Source organism: Hyaena hyaena, unplaced genomic scaffold, assembly GCF_003009895.1.
Source record: "Hyaena hyaena isolate Hyena2069 unplaced genomic scaffold, ASM300989v1 scaffold_402, whole genome shotgun sequence".
NCBI lineage: Eukaryota > Metazoa > Chordata > Mammalia > Carnivora > Hyaenidae > Hyaena > Hyaena hyaena.
The window spans coordinates 1,120,246-1,140,995 of NW_024081034.1; the positions used below are offsets into that span (position 1 = coordinate 1,120,246).

A 20,750-nucleotide genomic window follows, 5' to 3' on the forward strand; every position below is an offset into this window, starting at 1 on the left:
TCCTTCTAGCCATTTCTATAGATGTTTGTTCGTTTGTTTAAAAATTTTGTTAGTTAACATACCGTGTCATATTGGTTTCAAAAGTAGAATTTAGCAATTCATCCCGTACATACAACACCCAGTGCTCATCACGGCGAGTGCTCTCCTTGATACCCATCCCCCATCTAGCCCGCCCCCCACCCACCTCCCTCTATAAACCCTCAGCTTGTTCTCTGTCATTGAATCTCTTGTGATTTGTTTCCCTCTCTTTTCCCCCCTCTTACCGTATGTTCAGCTGTTTCATTTCTTAAGTTCCACAAAGGAGTGAAATCATCTGGTATTTGTCTTTCTCTGATCGACTTATTTTACTTTGCATAATCCTCCCTAGCTCCATCCGCATCATTGCAAATGACAAGATTTCATTCTTTTTGATGGCTGCGTAATATTCTGCCAACCTTTAAATGACACACACGTACTCCTGTGTCCATGTTACTCATTTTTAGATGCTGCTGCTAACTTCCTGCTATGATGCTTGAGAATTTAACATAGGATTGATTCCCATTATTGGTCTTTCCGGATGCTCTTAGGATTTCCTCTTCGGGGCTCTGGGTGTATGTATGTGTGGCTGTGTATAGATTCACTGTGCTCAATACTTTATAGGCTCTTCTTGTCTGGAGGCTCCGTCCTTTAGGTCTGGGAAACTTTCCATTCGTTTTTAGTAATTTCCTCCCTTCCGTTTTCATTTTTCTCTTGTGAGAACTCCTGTCATTAAAATTTTGGATGTCCTGGATTTGGATCTCTCCTTTCCCAGATTTTCTCTTTGTCTTTATGATAGGCTTACTACGTAAGGGATTTTCCTCGACAGATATTCTGCCTCTTCCAGTGTGTCTGTTTACTACCAGCAGATTTTTTTATTCCAGGAGCCCATTTCATCTGAACGTTCCTTTTTGTAGCTTTCTGTTCTTTTTTCATGGGTATACTGCATCCTCCTTTCTCACCTCTTGCCCTCCGCAACCTCAGTGTCTTTGTTTTTCTGATTCCTTTTTTTTCCCCCTGTTGCTGTTTTGGCTTCCATTCTTAATGCTGGAAGCTTCTTTTTCTTTTTAAATTTTTTTTTTACATTTTTAAATTTATTTTTGAGAGACAGAGTGAGACAGAGCATGAACTGGGGAGGGGCAGAGAGAGAAGGAGACACAGAATCTGAAACAGGCTCTAGGCTCTGAGCAAGCGTTCAGCACAGAGCCTGACGCGGGGCTCAAACCCACAAACCATGAGATCATGACCTGAGCCGAAGTCGGACGCTCAACCGACTGAGCCACCCAGGCGCCCTGTTTTTAATTTTTTTTAAGTTATTCATTTTGAGAGAGAGACAAAGAGAGCAAGCGGGGGAGGGGCAGAGAGAGAGGGGGAGAGAAAGAATCCCAAGCAGGCTCTGCACCATCAGCACAGAACCCGATGCGGGGCTCGAACTCCCGAAACGCGAGTCCGTGACCTGAGCTGAAACCAAGAGTTGGATGCTTAACCGACTCAGCCACCCAGGCGCCCCGATGCTAGAAGCTTTTTGAGGATCTTGTGGATTGGTGGGTTTCCCTGCCCAAATCCATCTCCTACCCCTCATTTTCATTAGGTAATCCCCAGAAGCTGGACTCTGGAGATCCTTCTGAGACCATTCAGAGGATCAGGAGAGGAATCCTACCTTCTTCTGCTGGGACAGGAGGGAGGGTGGAATGAGGGAAAGGAGGGTCACTGACGCATGGCTATAGGGATCCTCAAAATGGGAAAGGGGAAGGAAGGGGGCCGAGTTACACCCTCAGGTTCCGTGTGCGATGCTCTCCTCTGCCCTCGATTATGCTTCAGCTCCCCCAGACCGAAGCTTCTTAAGTTGGATTGCTCTGGAAGAGGACAGGGTAGAAAAAGATACTTGGGGTTCGAGGTGCCCTGGCTGTGTTCAAGGGCTTTGAAACTGCCCTTACTTTCAGTGCCACCCAATGTTGCTGCCTCAATTGGCATCTGGAGCCTGCATTTGCTGAGCGCCTCAGGAGTCCTGTGGGCCACACCGGCTGATCTCTTAAGAGGCCCCCTCATTTTGGTGACCTTTTGGTGAGAAAGGGAGACACATGTTTGTGACCAATCCATCACGATTAACTGCAACTCTGTCCACTTCCAACGGCAAAGAATTCTTCCAAGAAGCATTGGCTCGTTTTATCCCTTTTAATTGAAAGATGTTTTGTTCTTTTCTCCCTTGCGCCTCTTGCTGGGAGTTCCGTATCCATTGAGATCCTCTAAGACAGAACTGAAAAGAAAAACTTTGGCGTGTTATACCCCATTAGCTCAACTCTTTGAAGCCTGGCCCTGGGTCTTTGGAAAGATTAAATCTCTCAAACATTTTTCCTCAGAAAAATGTCAGACATCACTTCTAAGCTGTGTACGCTTCCACTTCCAGCTTTTGAGCCTTCCTGAATATCATTTGATTCACGAATGTCCTTTCCCAATAGCCTTTGAAATGGGTGAGTGGTTAGATGTGTCGAGTCTGACCTATCAGCGGGGTGCCTATGGGTAACAGGTAGGGATGAATAAATAGAAGACTTCCTAGTAACAAACTATGATGACAGGAATTCCGGTGACGATTCCAGAAATCTTTCTAGAAGTTTCAACTGCCATCATCCAGGGCAAATGCAGATTCGGGTAGGGGAAACTCAGGGAAGAGAAACTTCAGGAGGGCCTTTCTGAAGAAGCAACATTTGAATTGAGACTTTCAGACAAAGGGACCTTTGCCTTTCTGATGCAAATGCTTTGCATTTCTGGCGGGGGGGGGGGGGGGGGGGGGGGGGGGGGAACCTTGGCCTGCTCAGAGAACAGGAAGAAGGCTAGTGCACCTGAAATGTTGTGGACAGAGATGGAATTTTCAGGTGAGATCAGAGAGGTCAGTGATGGCCGGATGATGTACGGTGTTAGAATCCTTGATAAGGAGTTCAGCTCGTGTTCTAAGTGGATTGGGAAGCCACTGGAGAATTCTGAGGAAGAAAGTTATTGACCTGGTCCACGTTTTTAAAAGCTCATCCTGACAGAGGCTGTGTCTGCATCATGGTCAGAGTAGAAGCAGTAAGATCAAGCTTTGAAGCTATTGTTATGACTCAGGTAAGAGTTGATGGTGGCTTGGAATTAGTGAGTGGGAGATGAGATGGAGGAAAGGACTTGTGATCTGCTAGGTGATAGAACCCTCAGGACTGGTTAGTGGATTGTATGTGGGGCGTGAAGTGTAATGTGATCCTAGATTTGTCTGGTAATCTTTTCACTGGTTTCCAGATTACTGGGGTATCCCACTTCTGAAACCTCTAGGATTAAATAAATGTCTCCTGTAATTGACGTAATGGGAATTTACCGACAATTACATTCTGTACTATAGAAACAGAGGAACTTACTTCATTGGTGATCTCATCCAATGGCTCAATCTGGTGGCTTTAAAAAAATTTTTTTAATGTTTATTTTGTTTGAGAGAGAGAGAGCACAAGTCGGGGAGGGACAGAGAGAGAGGGAGACACAGAATCTGAAGCAGGCTCCAGGCCCTGAGCTGTCAGCCTCTCAGAGCCCGACGTGGGGCTCAGACTCATGAACTGTGAGGTCATGACCTGAGCCAAAGTCGAACACTTAACCAACTGAGCCCCCCCAGGCGCCCCTCAATCTGGTGGCATTGAATACCATCTATATGCTAATGGCTGCCACATTTTTATCTTCAACTCGAACCTCTTGCCTGAATTTCAAGCTCCTAGATCCTACTGCTCACTTCCCATCAAAGTATAACATATGCAGGTAAGACTTCCGGTTGTCTTCTCCCGACCTGTAGCCTCGGCAGCCCTTCCACTCAGGTCAGCTGTATTTTTCCAGTTGGTCCAGAAAAAAACCCTTGGAGTTGTCCTGAGTCCATTCATTCTCTCTGTCTCTGCCTGTGTCTTTCCCTGTCACTATATACAATCCTTCAGGAACCCTGCACTCAAAGTATTAAGAACTGACCACTCCTCGCTGTTCTCCCCCCGCCCCCTCCACCTTACCGCCACCCTTGATCCCTCCTCTGGATGACTGTAAATGACTGCTAACTGCCCTCACCACTTTGGCCCTGGCCCTGCATCCTCGTCTCAATATATCAGTGGGAACGATCTTTAGGAAATATAAGTTAGGTCCCATAACAGCCCTGTGTACAGAATGCTGCAGTGGCCCTTAGTTCTCTTCAGTAGGAAAGTGAAAGGCTCTAGATGATCTCATTCTCTGACCTCAGCTCCTACTCAGAGTATCAGGGAATACTTTTCCTCCAGGCTCCATGCTAAAGGGAAGTTTCTTACAAAACATCTTTAATTGATTGAGTTTTCGTTCCTCTCCCAGAGCACACACAAATAAAAGACATAATGGTCCCGCGTTTTGGCTACAAATATTTCCATAAACAGAGCATGTCCTTTCAAGGAGTTCAAATGACGAGCGAGCCAAAATCCAGACGATAAACAGTGGTAGGGGGCAGCATACTGGAGTTGCATCCCTGAATCCTCGGCCAAAGAAAATGTACACAAAAGAATAACTGAATTCCCTTTCCCCTCTTCTGATCGCTGTTTATTCTACTTTGTTTAGATTGATGAATCTGTGTGACTTCATCTTGTAACACTGAACTTAATACAGCTAATTTTTATTAGTTTATAAATACGAGCTATTATTTTCTTTAATCCTGAGGGGGGGAAAAAGTCCTTTGGCTGGTTATGAGTATGCTGTTTTCCTACGTTTATCACCACCAAGTTTTCTGATAATTAATTAGCCCCCGTTCATCCTTACAACAGTATCTCGTGCGTCTCACTTGCTGGTGGGAGGGGCGTGTTGAGTTGGAGGTCCTGAAGGTGTCTGAAACAATACCTTTGTCTTTTCCTTCAAAAAATGATGGGACACGGCCAGTGTGTGTTTTTCAGCCTCAAAAATGGGCAGAATGTGGGACGCCGGGGTGGTTCAGTCGGTTGAGCGTCCGGCTCTTGATTTCGGCCCCAGGCCACGATCCCAGGGTCATGTGATCAAGCCCCACGTCGAGCTTGGTGCTGACTGAGCCTGCTTCAGATTCTCTCTCTCCCTCTCCCTCTGTTTCTCTGTCTCTCTCTGTGTGTAAAATTTTTAAAAAATGGCAGAATGTGGTCAAATTCAGAATAGGTGGCACTGAGGTATTCTACTGAGAAGTATTTTGCTTGTATTTAGGTCATTCTAACAATTGTGTTGAAATTACTAGGTCTTAATGGCCAAAAGTCTATTATGGTTAAGGTCACAGTTATGCCAATGTTTTCTTTTAAGTGAAAGTGGGCTTACTTAATGTTTTCTCTTATAAATTTAAAACAATTCAGAGGATACAGGAAAGTCTGAAGAAAACAGCAAAAACTCAGTCTCTCTTCCCAGAAATAGCTGTTTTTAGTACTTCAGTGTACTGTCGCTAGGCTTTATGTGCCTTTTTATATAAATAAAAACCTCGAGTAAGATCATAACTCTACATACTGTTTTATAACCTCCTTTCTGCTCAACAATATATCATGAACATATTTCCAAGACAGTATATGTAGATCTAAATAAACCCTTTTTAATGGCTAGATAATAAATGATAAAGATACCTTTTATCTTTCCTAAAGATATCTTAGTAGACAAAATGAATCTAGGCTCCCTTTTAAAATTTAAAAGGCATGCAATCTGAGAAATACAAGGAGATTTTATTTTACTGACTTATAGGATCAACCATATGAAATTAAAGGGACCTTCCAATACTCTGAACAAAATGGTCTCAGTTACTGAATAAACTCCTTTCTTTCTGTGGGAGCTGCCACAGATATTTATTGAGCCCCTGCTAAGTGCCAGCATTAATCTAGGTGTGGGGACACATCGGTGAAGTAGCTGTGTGGGATCTCTGCTTGCAACGAGTTCACAGTCTCATAGAAAAATAGAAAAACAAGAAAAAAGAAAAAAAATAAAGAACCTAGTAAGATATTGAAACATCCTGACATTACGCTTTCGTGGTAGCATTTAAGGTGCAGTTTTTGGTCCTGAATTCTGCAGATCGAGTCAAATTATATACTACAATTCTATTTTCAGGTTCGAAGATGACGAAAAACAAATAAATTATGAGTTATTCTTCAATGCGCTGAACTGGAGAATGAATCCAATGCCCGAGTTGGAAGGAGTATCGTTCACTAAAGAGGTAAAATCAATCAACCCCTATTTAAAAAAAATTTTTTTTAATGGTTTATTTTTGAGAGGGAGACAGAGCATGAGCGGGGGAGGGGCAGAGAGAGAGGGAGACACAGAATCTGAAATAGGCTCCAGGCTCTGAGCTGTCAGCACAGAGCCTGATGTGGGGCTCGAACTTGTAACGGCAAGATCATGACCCAGGTTGAAGTCGGACACTCAACCAACTGAGCTACCCAGATGCCCCAATCAACCCCTGGTTTAGATACCAGCCGTGGCTTACCTCCCTTGCATTCTTTAATAGCCTTTATCTTAACCATTCTGTTTCCACATAAAGCGTTAACATCCGTGCTTTTGGAAAAAGCGCTTATGTATTCCTGAGTATTTGCGGTGAAGGCTAATCACTTTCCATGCAAAGCGAACATCTGCGCTCTCCGAGCATGCCTTTTCTTACGCAGCTGAATTTGTGTTAACTCCAGTCGCATCCAATTATATGGAAAATAGGATAATAGGTTACAGTTATAAATAGATATAAACACTGTTATCAAGGGATTCTGCTAACATCATCACGAGCCACGAGAGCAAATCTCAAATGGTGCACATGTCAAGAATCCCGAGTGTATCTGCGGCTGGGGATACAGGTTGGCCGTGGGTGACACGGGAGAGTCTGGGGATGCACGTGTCACAGTGGAGCCACACGTACCATAAAAATTCAGTAGACAGATGCTTGGTGAGGGAACACAAAGTTCCCGCGATCTGATGGTGCTCTTAACATCGTGGGATTGTCCCAATTCCCTGAGATCTCTTCGGACCGATTGTCTTCAAGGAGCGGGTGGGTGGATGGTTGTTTGTTTATATTTTACCATGCTCCAAAAATTGAGTTTCTTGGGAAAGTCCCTTGATAAAGCAAAGGTCTCATGGCTCCTCCCAGAAAGGAGGCCATTAGTCCTCCGTGTCTCTGCTGACCAGCTCATTCTGGCCTGAACTGGCCTAGGGCCCTGGGGAGTTCCCTCAGGCACCGCCGCTCTTCTGGAGCCACCCAACCAGCAGCCTTAGAACCTTCCGGATGGTGGCCTTTGGAGTCATGCATAGCTAGGGCCGAATTCTGGCTCTGCCACTTGGCTTAGCAGAGCAACTTTCAGTCACTTAACTCATTCGCTTAGAAATCTAATTCTCCAGGGTGCCTGGGTGGCTCGGTCGGTTAAGTGTCCGACTTCGGCTCAGGTCATGATCTCACAGTTTGTGGGTTCGAGCCCCGCGTCGGGCTCTGTGCTGACAACCAGCTCAGAGCCTGGAGCCTGCTTTTGATTCTGTGTCTCCCTCTCTCTCTGACCCTCCCCTGCTCACTCTCTGTCTCTCTCTCTCAAAATAAAATAAAGACATAAAAAAAAAAATCTAATTCGCCGAAAAGTCGTGAGTTGGTATCCACTCTGAGCAGGTTATATGCTCAGTGCTGGTGTCCGGAGGAAAGGTCATCATTGCTGCCTTTGGGGGGCCCCACTGCTGACGGGGGGATTCAACACACACAGGATTTGGGAGTATGGTGTGATCCAGCCTGCATGGAATGGAAGGGGTCGAGGAGGAAGCCGCCCAGAAATTAGACTAGGGTTGGGGGGTGGGGGGCCCGCATGGCTCAGTCGGTTAAGCATTCGACTCTTGATTTCGGTGCAGGTCCTGGTCTCACGGGGTTTGTGAGTTCAAGCCCTGCATCGGGCTGTGCACTGACAGCGCAGAACCTGCTTGGGATTCTTTCTCTCTCCCTCTCTCTGCTCCTGCCCTGCTTGTATGGGCGTGCTGTCTCTCGCTCTCCCTCTCTCAGAAAAAAAAAAACTTAAAACAAAATGCTTAAACAAAACAGAAATTAGACTGGCGTTGGGGGTGGGGGGTGGGGTGGCCAGGAAGTCTTCTCAGGGGAGGTGACTTTGAAGGATGAGTAGTACGAGTGCGCGAGAGAGGAACGTGGCATGGTATGGAAAAGGCATTCCTAGCAGGGGCTCTGGGACAGGGAGGACAGCATGGCGCCTGCACAAACCCCAAAGGAACTGGTGTAACTGGCATGAAGGCACGAAGGCATGAGGAGGAGGCGGCTCGAGCTCGAGGTACCCGTGAGGCTGAGGTTTGAATATTGTCCCGCAAGCTCTGGACACCGTGCACAGATTTCAAGGAAGAGAGCGACACGGTCACGTGTTTCCCTTTAAAGGGAGCTTTGCTCTGGCTGGATGGTGGGCAGGTTGGAGAGGGGACACGGCAGGTGTCCATTGTTGCCATGGCAACCCCAAACACGTAGGGCATCTCCTGTGTGCCGAACACGAAGACCAGAAAGATCTGTTAGCTCCTTTAATCCTCCTAACAACCCGAGGAGGTAGATGACTCTTGCGATCCCCATTTCGGAGACGAGGAGGTTAGAAAAACAGCAAGTACAAGTGCCCGTTCCACTGTGACAAAGAAAAAACCGTCTTTTTTAATAATAATTATTATTGAGGATCTGGCATTTAATTCGCTACAACCCAAGACGCCGTCACAAAAACAGATCGGGACTGTCCTTTGGTAACCTTCTCATTCTTATCCACGCACGTACTTAAAAATGAGAGATGGCGTTTACAGTCTACCTTTTCCTTCCATGTTACGGTGTTCTGTGCTGGCTGGGTAGCACCCATTTGTCCCGTTAGAGGACTTTTCTCCGGCCCCCCTCCCCTGCTCTGAGTCCCGGGCAGCTGACCTTTACGGGCTGCATCAACGGGTCTGCTAGCCCTCTGCTCCCCCCACCCCCCGCCCTGCCTCCGTTGGGTTGGCCAGGGGCATGCAGCAGCCTGAGAAAGGCGGGTGGGAGGGGAGAGAAACCCTCTCCCTCCCTGCCACTTCCCATGGACTAACCGCCTCCTCGAGTCTGGAGTTCTAGTTCTAGTCCCCACCCTCAGGACCCATTACCACCCCTTCAGCCCTGGGTGGGGGTAACAGCTCCCCTCCGCCATTGATACCGGAGGATCCCCTGTGGCTCTTCCTGAGCACTTCCCGCAACTTGGTAAGCAGTCACTGTACTAAATGCCCCTCAACTTCCCCACGTTGCTCGTGCCCTCTCTCCCCTGTGGCGTCCTGCATGCCGTGATGCACGCGCTTTTCGTGCTAGTTGGCGACTGCCTTTGTTGTTCGTTTCCTTACTTCCTATCTGTCTCCTGTTGCACCCAGCCCACCACCCAAATGTTCGCCTGTATGTTGAGGGCTTCATCACTTATTGTACAAAAATGTGATCCTAGGGGCGCCTGGGCGGCATGGTCAGTTGAGCATCCAGTTCTTGATCTCGGCTCAGGTCACGATCTCACCGTTCAGGAGTCCAAGCCCCACATCCGGCTGTGCGCTGAGGGCGTAGAGCCTGCTTGGCATTCTGTCTCTCCTTCTCTCTGCCCCTCCCTGCTTGTGCGTGCTCTTTCTCTCTCTCTCTCTCTCAAAATAAAAAAGTAAACTTAAAAAAATTTTTTTAATATCTAATTCTACCACATGCATTTATCTGTGGTGTTTTTCTTACTTAACAGTTCGTCATGGCAACCACTCAAGTTTAATACGTATAGGCCTGAGCCATTCCTTACTAGCTGTAATATGGATACAGAATCATTTATTCATCCATTTTTCTGCTGATAGGCATTCAGGCCACTTTTACATTTTTGCCTCTGACATCGTGGTAGTGTATCACTTTAATTTTTATTTTCCCGCTGAGTTTGAATGAAATTTAATGATCTTTGGGCACGCCGACTAAGAAAGACTTTTTTCATAGCAACCCAGCACGCACGTACACAGTGGAACCAAAGTTTCGTGGAACAGTACTGTTTTAACTACGTGTCCCACAATGGGAGCCTGTCTTTTGGTCTCTTTTCCTCCCTTTCTCTCTTCCCTCTTTTCCTGTCCTTGCCTCTCTCCCCCGCCAGCCCTCTTCTTTCTCTCTTTTGAATATAGTTTGTGACCCATTAAATTGATTTAAGGGCCCACGAAGGATGACCAGCCACACTGGAAGGAGCCACTAGGTCAGAAGGCCAAAGATTCACTTAGCCACCCCTACCCCATTTCATCCCTCACACACTCTGTTGCTGGGACACTTACTGAGCCGTGGACCCTCAGGTGCCTTAGAAGTGTAGAGCAGAGGCTGTGAAACCACATGAACTCGAGTTCACATCCTTAGCTCTGTGATTGACCAGCTGGGTGACTTTGTGCAAGTTACTCAACCTGTCCCACGGCAAGAACTTAAATATTTAGCTATTAGTATAATTCATAAAATGCAGAGGTCTTGGGGCACCTAGGTGGCTCAGTCGGTTGAGCGTCCGACTTCGGCTCAGGTCTTGATCTGGTAGTTCATGAGTTCAAGCCCTGCGTCGGGCTCTGTGCTGACAGCTCAGAGCCCGGCGCCTGTTTCGGATTCTGGGTCTCCTGCTCTCTCTGCCCCTCCCCTGCTCATTCTTGGTCTCTCTCTCTCTCTCTCTCTCTCTCTCTCTCTCAAAAACAAATACAAATTTTTTAAAAATTAAAATGGAGAGGTCTTACTTCCTCAGTGAAGGGGCCAGACCTTGAGCAGTCAGCTTCCAAGGCTATGGTCAGTGACTCTACCCTTAAAGGTGGAAGAACAGGACAGGAATGTATCATCAGAAAAGGGCCCATGCGTCAGCAGTGGGGTCGCCCAGTTGTTACTCCTATACAGCAAGACTTTACTCTCTGGGCCTCTTATCAGCTCCGCTGACCAAACCTAGAAGCAGTTCCGTCTGTGGGAGGCATTTGCAAGGGACCATTTCTTTTCTGCCAGTTGCATTCATACTGTGTACGAAACGGTACCACTTTAACTTCAGCATGAGAACGTAACTAGATCCCGGAGTCCACAGCACTCTGGTATTCCTAAGCTTGTTATTGTTTCGTAAAGAGGACATAAGATAGCTTGGGAATATTACCAGCGAGTCTGCAATCTCATGTGAAAATATTTAGCGGGAATGGGTTGAGCACAGTATCGCAGAGTTGCTACAGTACGAACAGTAGTGCAAAGTACAGTACCTTCTGAACCGTGTAAGTGTGCTGAAATGTTACTATCCCATAATGCCCTGGGAGTATCCCACAATGCCCTGAGATGCTCCCGTCAGAGCCTGTCACAGGTTGGGTTCCCAAGAAGCGGGTGGAGTTTAAAGTGCAGGATATTTATTTGGGAGTATCCTTGGGATCAGTACGTATGGAACGGAGAGGAAGGAGTGGACAGAGGGAGCAGTTGAGGCAGCTCTGGAGCTAGACTGGCCTTTCAGACCCATCCTGAGTTGGGCCACAATAGCTTGGCCTTTGTCCCTGTGGGTTGCTTTAGGAAGGGGACTGATCTTGGGTAACGTGACTCCTTACAGCCAAGATAGCTCTTTAGCCGAGGCCACTGCTGCTGGGGACTCTCAGCAGCTGGGCCACCAAGTCCTTCCCCAAGGAGGTCCCGGATGGTACATCATAGCTTGCCAGCCAGCTGTTCTTGAAGCTCTTGTTTTTCTGTCTTTATAAAAAATGATTGGCATACACTGTTGTATTCATTTCAGGCGTACAACATAGTGATTCGATACTGATACCCATAGCAAAATGGTCACCTAGTTAGTTACCAGCTATCTGTCACCGTACAATGGTATTGGCTATGTTCCCTCTGCTGTACATTACATCCCTGTCTTAGTTATTTTATAACGGGAAGATGGTACCGCTTCATTCCCTTCACCAATTTCATCCATCCCCTCTACCATCCCCCTCCTTGGCGGCCATCAGTTTGTTCTCTGTAGCTATGAGTGTTTCTGCTGAGTTCATTTGGTTAGTTCTTTAGATTCCACATATAAGTGAAGTCATGATGGTATTCATTGTCCTCTGTCTGACTGACTTCACTTAATGTGATGCCCTTGAGGTCCATCCGTGGTGTCATGCATGGCAAGATTTCCATGCTCAACCGACCAAGCCACCCAGGCGCCCCACCCCTCTTGTCTTTTTTATAAAAGCCATTCTGACAGGTGACAGTTGATATCTCACTGTGGTTTGGATTCGCATTTCCCACGTGATGAGTGATGTTGAGCATCTTTCCATGTGCCTGTTGGCTATCTGCAGGTCTTCTTTAGAAAAATGTTTATTCGTGTCGTCTGCCCATTTTTTTTTTTTTTAGTTTATTTATTTTCGAGAGAGAGAATGTTCGAGTAGGGAAGAGGCAGAAAGAGAGGGAGAATCTCCAGCATGCTCCTTGCTGTCAGCACAGAGCCCCACTCAGGGCTGTAACCCAGAAAGCTCTGAGATCATGATCCTGTTGACGGATGGGATGGGTGGATGGGGTAGGGCTTTGGGCCACCTCCCCAGCCTGCCCTGATTGAACTGCGGTGTGTGGAGTGAGCAGAGAGGGGCCGAAAAAGAGGAACAGGACCAGTGGCTCTGGCCAGCCAGGGGCTGAGCAGGAAGGTGGTCTGGGACAGGGGGTGGGAAAGGCAGGGCCTCAGGAAGTTCCAACAGGGCCTCTCTCCAAAGCAGAGCACAGTGGCGGGGAGCCCTGACGCTAGCACTGTCCGGCAGTCAGGGGAAGCCAGCGGTCGGCAGGGGGGCCAGAGCTGGCGGTGTCCCCGTACCAGTGAGGTTCCTCAGTGAAACCTACACAGCACGCTCAGAGGAGCCAGGGATGCGGATTTAATGAAGGGACTGTTGACGGAGGAGTGGCTAGGGTGACAGGAACCAATCAGGGCACCGGAGTACCCAGGGACTAGCAAGAGCGGGAAACTTCACCATCCCTAGGTCTGAAGAAACAGAGAGGAGCCAGTATCGCTGGAGGCTGGGGGGGGGGGGGGGGGGGCGGGGAGCGGAAGAGGCATCAGTACCCTGATCTCTTGCTGCTTCCCATTGGCTGGACGCACGCAGCAGCCAGAGAACAAGTCAGCTCAAGGAGCGATGCAATCCACAGAGGCTGCCTCCCAACCCCGGGCGGTGAGCTGGGTGCCAAAGGGCGGAAAAATGGATCTTTGGGGACAAATCAAGAAGGAGCCGGCACAGTCTGTGGCCAGAATATAACCTTGGGCTCGGGCGGCCCACCTCACAGCCAGGGTGTGGGGCCAGGTCTGGACAACAGCTCCTGGGGCGTGGTCTGCTGGGAGAGGGGGTGCCCTACATGTGATGGCCTGTTAGGTGGTCTCGGCTCCTAGGGCCGGGGTCCGGTAACAAACAAGCCAAATTTACAGAGAGGGCTGTGGTCTGGAGCTGGTCTAGCTTTGATTAGTCCCGCTGCTGCCCTTTGGTGAGAGATTTGGATGGGTGTCACCCATCATGACCATTGACAGTGGCCTGTAGCCTGAATTCTCAGGAGTTCCTTCCTCGGCAGGGCCCCTGCCTGGCTCCCACGGCAGCCCCATGGCGAGCCACCGGGGCTGTAATTTAACGCTCGCTCCATTATGTGACTATCTGTGGTCTCAGCATGTTGCCCTGGCGCGGTCAAGGCCTGGAGACCCCATTTCCATTCTATTGTGCTTGTTCCCAGATGGTAGCTGTAAAACTGGCAGAATAGGTCCCGCTGTTTAGAGCCTGTCTGGTTCATCTCAGAAGTCACGTTTTAAAAAATAACACTCAATCGGTTCTTGTATAAACTTTATAACTTGCACTGTGTGACTGGCGTCTTATCTTTTGACATTTCTGAGAAAAATTGGATGTGGCTTCATTTTATCAGCACTGTTAACTGCCAAAGGCATTAGCAATTGGCTCTGTAGCCCTCACTCGCTGCGACAGGATGCCCTGTGGCCTTGGCGGTGGGGAGCGAGGGCAAGTCAGGTTCCCCTTGGAATACATCTTTGGACACCCCGCTTGTCGAGGATCTTCTTTGGGCATTTAGAGGGTGGAATATCCTGTGGCATTTTATTGTCCTGATCTTGAGCAAACTGAGTGTCATTCCCGACTTCTAGATAGGAAGCCGAGACTCAAAGACATTGCTAAAGGTAAAGACAAAACTAGCTAAAGTGAGGGGCGGGTGCCAACCCTTTAGATGAGCCATTATTTCTAGTATCTGAGGTTGAATTTAACAGTCAAAATGGAAGACTATTCGTCATTCTCGTTAGAGTTTAAAAGTAGCTGATAAACACATGCCGATTGGCTACCGCAAAACAGTAACCTAGTCGGGAACGATCGCTACCAGAATCCGCTTTGATTTACAGCGTTGGGTGATGTCTACTTTGTCTGGGGAAGCCTAAAGCTCAGCAAAAACCCAGCTCTTCTTGACAACTCTTGTTTGCCCGTTAATGTACTCTCAAGGAAAGGTTTCTTGTTTAAAGGCCACACCTCTGTTTTAGCTACACTCAGATGACCGTTCTTTCGAAGCTTTGTCTAGGATACTGGGAAGCAATTGGGAAATATGGGCCTGGTAGTGAAGACAGAAGTGGGTAGGAACATAAGCAAACCTCCAGGTTTTCTCGATGACCTGAATGCTCTTGACGGTCTCACCAACTATTTGTGAAATTTCTCCCCCAAATTGCAGTCTGATTTACTGAAATGTAATTGGTTTTTACAGTTTTCTCAAGGTCCATTAGTTAGTTCCGAGGTCATGTCAACCTGTTAGAAGGTGGTAAAGTTAGGAAAACCACAGTTTCAATCCCATCAATGCTGCGGGACTCGTCTACAAAGTCATGGATATTTCCCATAGAAATGTCTTCTTTTTTTTTTTTTTTTTTTTTTTTTTGAGTAAGTGGAAGGGAGTAACAGTGAAATCACTAACATGACTCCATCCGCCTTACATTTGGGAGGAATAAAAATAACCTCGTTTCAGTGAAGCATGGAATTTAATTGGCTCCCAGTCTTTCCCCCTCATGCATCTGGTGGCCAGTACTCCACTAGAAAATTTTAAGCTAGAAGGAGACATAATCCAATTAAATTTCCTTTTAAAAATGTCAAAGCAAATAAATCCAGCGCCCAGGAGCTCACACACAGCTCTGCGATTCTCACTGGGCAGCTGCTGTTTACTGGGTTTCCAGCCAGTGCCGTCTTTGCTTCAAGGGTGTATGATTTTACAGATCGGCAGCTCCCTTCTTTTTCCCCGCCATTGATGAACGAGTAATTTATTGCCAACTTGTTTGACGTTGTAAGTAGCTGTAGTCAGAGCCGGCTTGGAGGATGCTGGAGGGCCTTCTTTGCAGACAATGGTTCCCGGCCATTTTGGCGTCACTGTCTCGCATCACTGTTGAATTTCACTCTGCGTGTCATGGCTGCTCCTTCTTCCAGAAAATACTGTTTATGCTCCAGGTGAAACTGAGTTTTGTTTTGAGCTTTGGGCACAGCGTCTGGAATTATCTGGAAGCCATATCGGAGACACTGGCTCCATGCACCGTTTGTCAGGAAGTTGCTCTCTTCCAAGCTGTGCTGTGACTTTCATAGACATGTTAGTAATTTGGGGACATACAAAAGTGCGTAGCATCTTTGTTCGACTTCCTCTAGATGAGTGTAGATCGATTTGGGGGGCAGGAGGTGAAAGGGACACTGTTAAGGGAGTGAGGAATGAAGAGCAGGGCACATTCTCAAACTAGTGACACGTTTTGGTGACTGGAGCTTAATGCCTCTGGGAAACCCGGGGAGCCCAGTGGCCTAGATGTACCTTAGCATTTCCGCCCCCCTCCCCAAAGTGCAAGGGAGCTGCGGTATTCATCAGCTCCCATCAGTCATGGATGAAGGCTGCTCCTGACGTCAGGGGGAGAAGAATGAATTTACAGGCACTGTGGCATGTCACAGGGCTGGCTCAAGTGGGCCCCCGAGGCCAAAGTAAAGCTTTTGAGCAAAAGAACGCAGGTGGTGGTGGTTGGTAGTCAGGCCGGGGCACCCCGAAGCAGAAAGGGTGAGGGGATCCGGAGAGCCGCTGGCAGAGCCTGCTATGTACAGATATCTCCGATCTGGGATGGAAGGCGTCGCTGCTATGGACGAGCTCTCCTGTCGGAAAATTACCATGCACTTACTTCCACTTAAAAACTTCCGTGCATTGGGGCGCCTGGGTGGCTTAGTCGGTTAAGCGTCCGACTTTCGCTTAGGTCATGATCTCGCAGTTCGTGGGTTCGAGCCCCGCGTCGGGCTCTGTGCTGACTGCCAGCTCAGAGCCTGGAGCCTGTTTCAGAGTCTGTGTCTCCCTCTCTCTCTGACCCTCCCCTGCTCACGCTGCTCTCTCTCTCTCTCCTAGAAATAAATAAATATTAAAAAAAAAAAAAAAAAAAACTTCCGTGCACTGCTGGGAATGCACTACGGTCTGGAGTTTTCTCCTCATCTCGTAGAATAGCGTGAATAAAATGTCAGTGAACACAGAGGATATTTTTACTCCCTGCCCAAGATCGGCGTCAGTATCATGTCACGTAGGACATTTGGGGATTTATTAGAGCAGTGCGGCAGTGGGAGTGTGGGGTCTCTCGTGCTTCCAGAATCTATTTTGCAAAGAGATTGCCCACGTGACTCCTTTAGATGGACCCCAATTACAGGCAAAACTAGGAAGAAGATACTGTTTTCCTCTACTTCATCGATGCCTCTCCTCCCCCGAGTTTCTTAAATCTTCTCTCCTGCTTCCCCCCCTCCTTCGGACCTCAATTTAATTTCTGTTGGTCCATTTAAACTAGTTCCTGTGAAACTCTCCCTAGGATTGGGGGCTGGCTACAGTTCTGGCACCAATTCCAATGTGGGGGCTGGGAGGTTGCCCTACCCCAAGCAACTCTTGACACCAGCTGGAGCGGGTGGGGGGGGGTGGAATCCAACAATTCAGCTCAGTTCTGACATGATCTACTTGGAGGTGGCATCAGGTCCCAGTGGGTGGAAGGGCTGGTCCCATAAGACTGCCTCCCCTAGTTCAGACACCAGTTTATCACCTGTGCTTCTGGTCACCTGACTATAGATGGGAGGTTGCCACCACCCCCTCTTTGGGTTCGATTACTTTGCTAGAGCAGCTCACAGAACTCAGAGAAACATTTTACTCACCAGATCACTGGTTTATTATAAAAGGATATAGGGGCGCCTGGGTGGGTCCGTTGGTTAACCTCCGACTATCGATTTCAGCTCAGGCCATGATCTCACGGTTTGTGGGTTTGAAGCCCACATCAGGCTCTGCATTGATGGCATGGGACCTGCTTAGGATTCTCTGTCTCCCTCTCTCTCTGCCCCTTGCACTTGCGGTCGCTCGCTCTCTCTCTCTCTCTCTCTCTCTCTCTCCCCACCTGTCTCTTTCAAAACTAAATAAACATTTAAAAAAATAAATAAATAAAAGGATATAACTCTAAACAGGCAGGTGGCAGAGGTGTATAGGGCAGAGTAGGGGGAACAGGCAGGGAGATCCCATGCCCTCTCCGGCCACCCTCCTCAAATCTCCACGTGCTCACCAACTTAGAAGGCTCTCCAATCCCCATCCTTTTGGGCTCTTACAGAGGCAGGGTTGATTAAATCATTGGCCATTCGTGATGGCCAGCTCTGTCCCCGGAGGTCCGGGGGAGGATAGAAATGACAGTTCCAACCCCCCACTAATTACCAGGGCAGTTCACCTAGGAACCAGCCCCCTGTCCTTAGGTGCTTTTCAAAAATGTCTCCTTCACATAACGTAAGACACCTTATCCCTCACATCACTTGGATTTCTTAACCACTGCAAATATGCCTGTGGCACTTAATCCGGTATTTGGGCTGAAGGAGCCCCTCCGACTTGGAGCCTAGAGAATAGTGACAAAGGGAAATCAAATGGAGGGAAGTGGTACTGATTCTAGAGAGCAAGCATAGCGGGACAGGAGTGGTCAAGAAGGCACTGCTTGAGCCATGGAGTTCAAAGTAACGAAGAATGTAAAGAAATGGACTCTTGCTGTCTTTTCCTCTTAAATTATCCTTCATTTCAAACCTCAGGGTATTTACTTGAGCTTCATTTTGCCCATGTCTGGCTTATTGCTAGTAAGTCTAATTCTCATCTCCAAATTCTTGAGTTTTCATGATTCCAGTGAGAGTCCCTCTGTCTCTTCCTCTTCTATTGATAGAATTTTAAATCATGATTCCTTGCTCAAAAACAAGAAACTTTGGCCATTTAATAAAGCTATAAGGAAAGGACCTTCTAGAATTGACCTGTTTCCTAAGAGACTCCATTCCCCAGATAATTTCTCTGCAATGATAAGAATTCATTAATGTATTTTATTGTTTTCATATTGGAAATTCTTATTTAAAAAACTATCAAGGAGGGGTGATTTTTTTTTTTTTAATTATAGAGAGAAAGAGTATGGAGGAGGACTCCCAGCCAGCCAGGCTCCACGCTCAGTGCGGAGCCTAACACGGAGCCCGATTCGACGACCCTGGGATCGCCACTCAAGCTGAAACCAAGAGTCAGGTGCTCAACTGACTGAGCCACCCAGGCGCCCCAATGAAGAGTGATTTTGAATGCATATATTTGCATTATATCCCTCTATAGCACAATCAAATTTTTAAAAACACCCCTTAGGGGCGCCTGGGTGGCTCAGTCGGTTAAGCGTCCAACTTCAACTCAGGTTATGATGTTGCGGTTCATGGATTCGAGCCCCGCATCAGGCTCTGTGCTGACAGCTCAGAGCCTGGAGCCTGTCTTCAGATTCTGTGTCTCCCTCTCTCTCTGCCCCTCCCCTGCTCACTCTGTCTCTTGTTCTCTCTTTCTCAGAAATAAATAAAACATTTAAAATTTTTTTTAAAAAAAGGAAAAGAAGGGATCTATCAAGAGCTTATATCACAATGAGAAACAATTGGGTATTGCATTTACAAAACCGCACTTTGAAATGTGGTTATAATTCTATCCATCTTTGGTTTTTTTCTAGAAATGCGAAGACAAGTGGCTTGGGATGCCATCACCTATTCCTGCAAAACGTGTTGACTATTTTAGACTTTTAAAGGAGGTATTTGGCATAGAGGAAGAGTAACCATATGCCAATTTTGGTCAACTCCCTTTGATTTCCTGCTCTAATTTTCCTAAGTTTATTTCACCATATATAATTTCATTAACAAAAAAAAAAGCAAAGCTCATACTGAACTGAAATCCATAGATCACAACTAATTTCCTTTTGTCATTTCCATATTTCAGAACATCATGTTATACTGCTGACGTACCGGCATGATTAAAAATGCCATTTAAAGAAACGTCAAACATTTTTATTATATGTATGATTTATTAATAGCAAAGAATCTTCTGGTACTTTTCTATCAAACATCATTTGATTCATTACCACACAAAAAGAAAATTATTTTTGACAGCTGTACGTGACAATATCAAATCAAATTCTATCTGAGCAGTAAGTTGTGATTCTATTAAACATTTTTTGAAATCTCTTTGATTCCTGTTTATTACTTCTATAATTAAGTTTTGTAGCAACCCACCTTACCAAATAATCATTAAACCTCTCCAGAGTAAATGTATTTATTTTCTGATATTAGCAAAACTATGAGGACTCCTTCCCCCACCCCACGGCGCACGCGTGCAAACACACACACACACACACACACACACACACCCTGCAACGCAACACACGTAAAAATTTGGGAGAGAAATTGAAACATATGCAGCATTTATATTTTAATGCCCGTTTTAGATCTAAAGTTAGCTGTGAACTTAAAATAAATAGGACCAAAAATGTATTATGTTTAAAATATCTAGGGACATGAATGCCGAGGGTTTTGAGAGATCTTTTTTGGTCCGTTCCTCCCCCCCCACACACACCACCCACCCCAGAGGTTTAAATATTCAGATGATAACATGTTTCCCCTCCTGCTTTTCCCTGCTTCCATTTTGATTTTTCTAGGCCCGTACATTTTAAGTCTCAGCCGAACTTCCGTTGTGTGGTGGATATTTGACTAAAACTCATATCCGTGGCCGCCCTGGGCGGCTCAGTCAGGCATCAGACTCTTGATCTCCACTCAGGTCGTGATCTCCCAGTTCATGGCTTCAGGCCCCATGTTGGGCTCTGTGCTGACAGCATGAAGCCTACTTAGGATTCTCTCTCTCTCTCTCTCTCTCTCTCTCTCTCTCTCTGCCCCTCACCTGCTTACACACACACACACACACTCTCTCTCTCAGAACAAATAAATAAAACATTAAAAAGACCTCATAACCGTGGACCTCAGTGAGTTCCTTAAGAGAAGTTTGCCCCAATTCACTCCATTCTTCAGGGTTGGGTTTTACGTATGATAAGTGGAGTTGCCCGGTGTGCTCAGAAACCATGGAATCCTATGGAAAAGGAGCTTCAATGTCTACCATTCAGGGACTGTTCTGAGGAGGGGAAGAGGAACTGATGACATGTCAAGGGCCCCTTCTGTCCCTTATTCCTTCACCCCACACTGGTGGCGCCCTGCCTAGAAACGAGCTGCCTTCTTGGCACTCAGATGTCCCCATTTGGTCGACAACAATGGCTCTTTCTTCTTTTTTTTTTTAACTGAAGTTAATCAATAAACTCTATATATAAACCTAGGGCAATTCTACATGTGCCATTGTTAGGATAGACCCCTCAGGACTTTCCAATAAACTAGAATATTCCATTTATGTACTAGGACCATTTACCCATAAAACCTAATTTTGACTACTTGATTTTTTTATTCCAGTTTTTTTTTTTAAGACAGCT

At 46.8% G+C, this 20,750-nt stretch overlaps 1 protein-coding gene across 3 annotated transcripts in view; it reads left to right on the forward strand.

Moving 5' to 3' along the window:
• Positions 1-19,464, forward strand: part of EFHC2 (EF-hand domain containing 2) — a 187,243-nt gene extending 167,779 nt beyond the window's left edge. For all 3 annotated transcript variants that reach the window (XM_039251909.1, XM_039251910.1, XM_039251911.1), the window contains 2 exons: positions 6,082-6,187; positions 18,957-19,464. In XM_039251909.1, the coding sequence (XP_039107840.1) occupies positions 6,082-6,187; positions 18,957-19,058 (208 nt within the window). In that variant the 3' untranslated portion in view covers positions 19,059-19,464. The remainder of the gene's footprint in view (positions 1-6,081; positions 6,188-18,956) is intronic.
• The last annotated feature ends 1,286 nt before the right edge of the window (positions 19,465-20,750 follow it).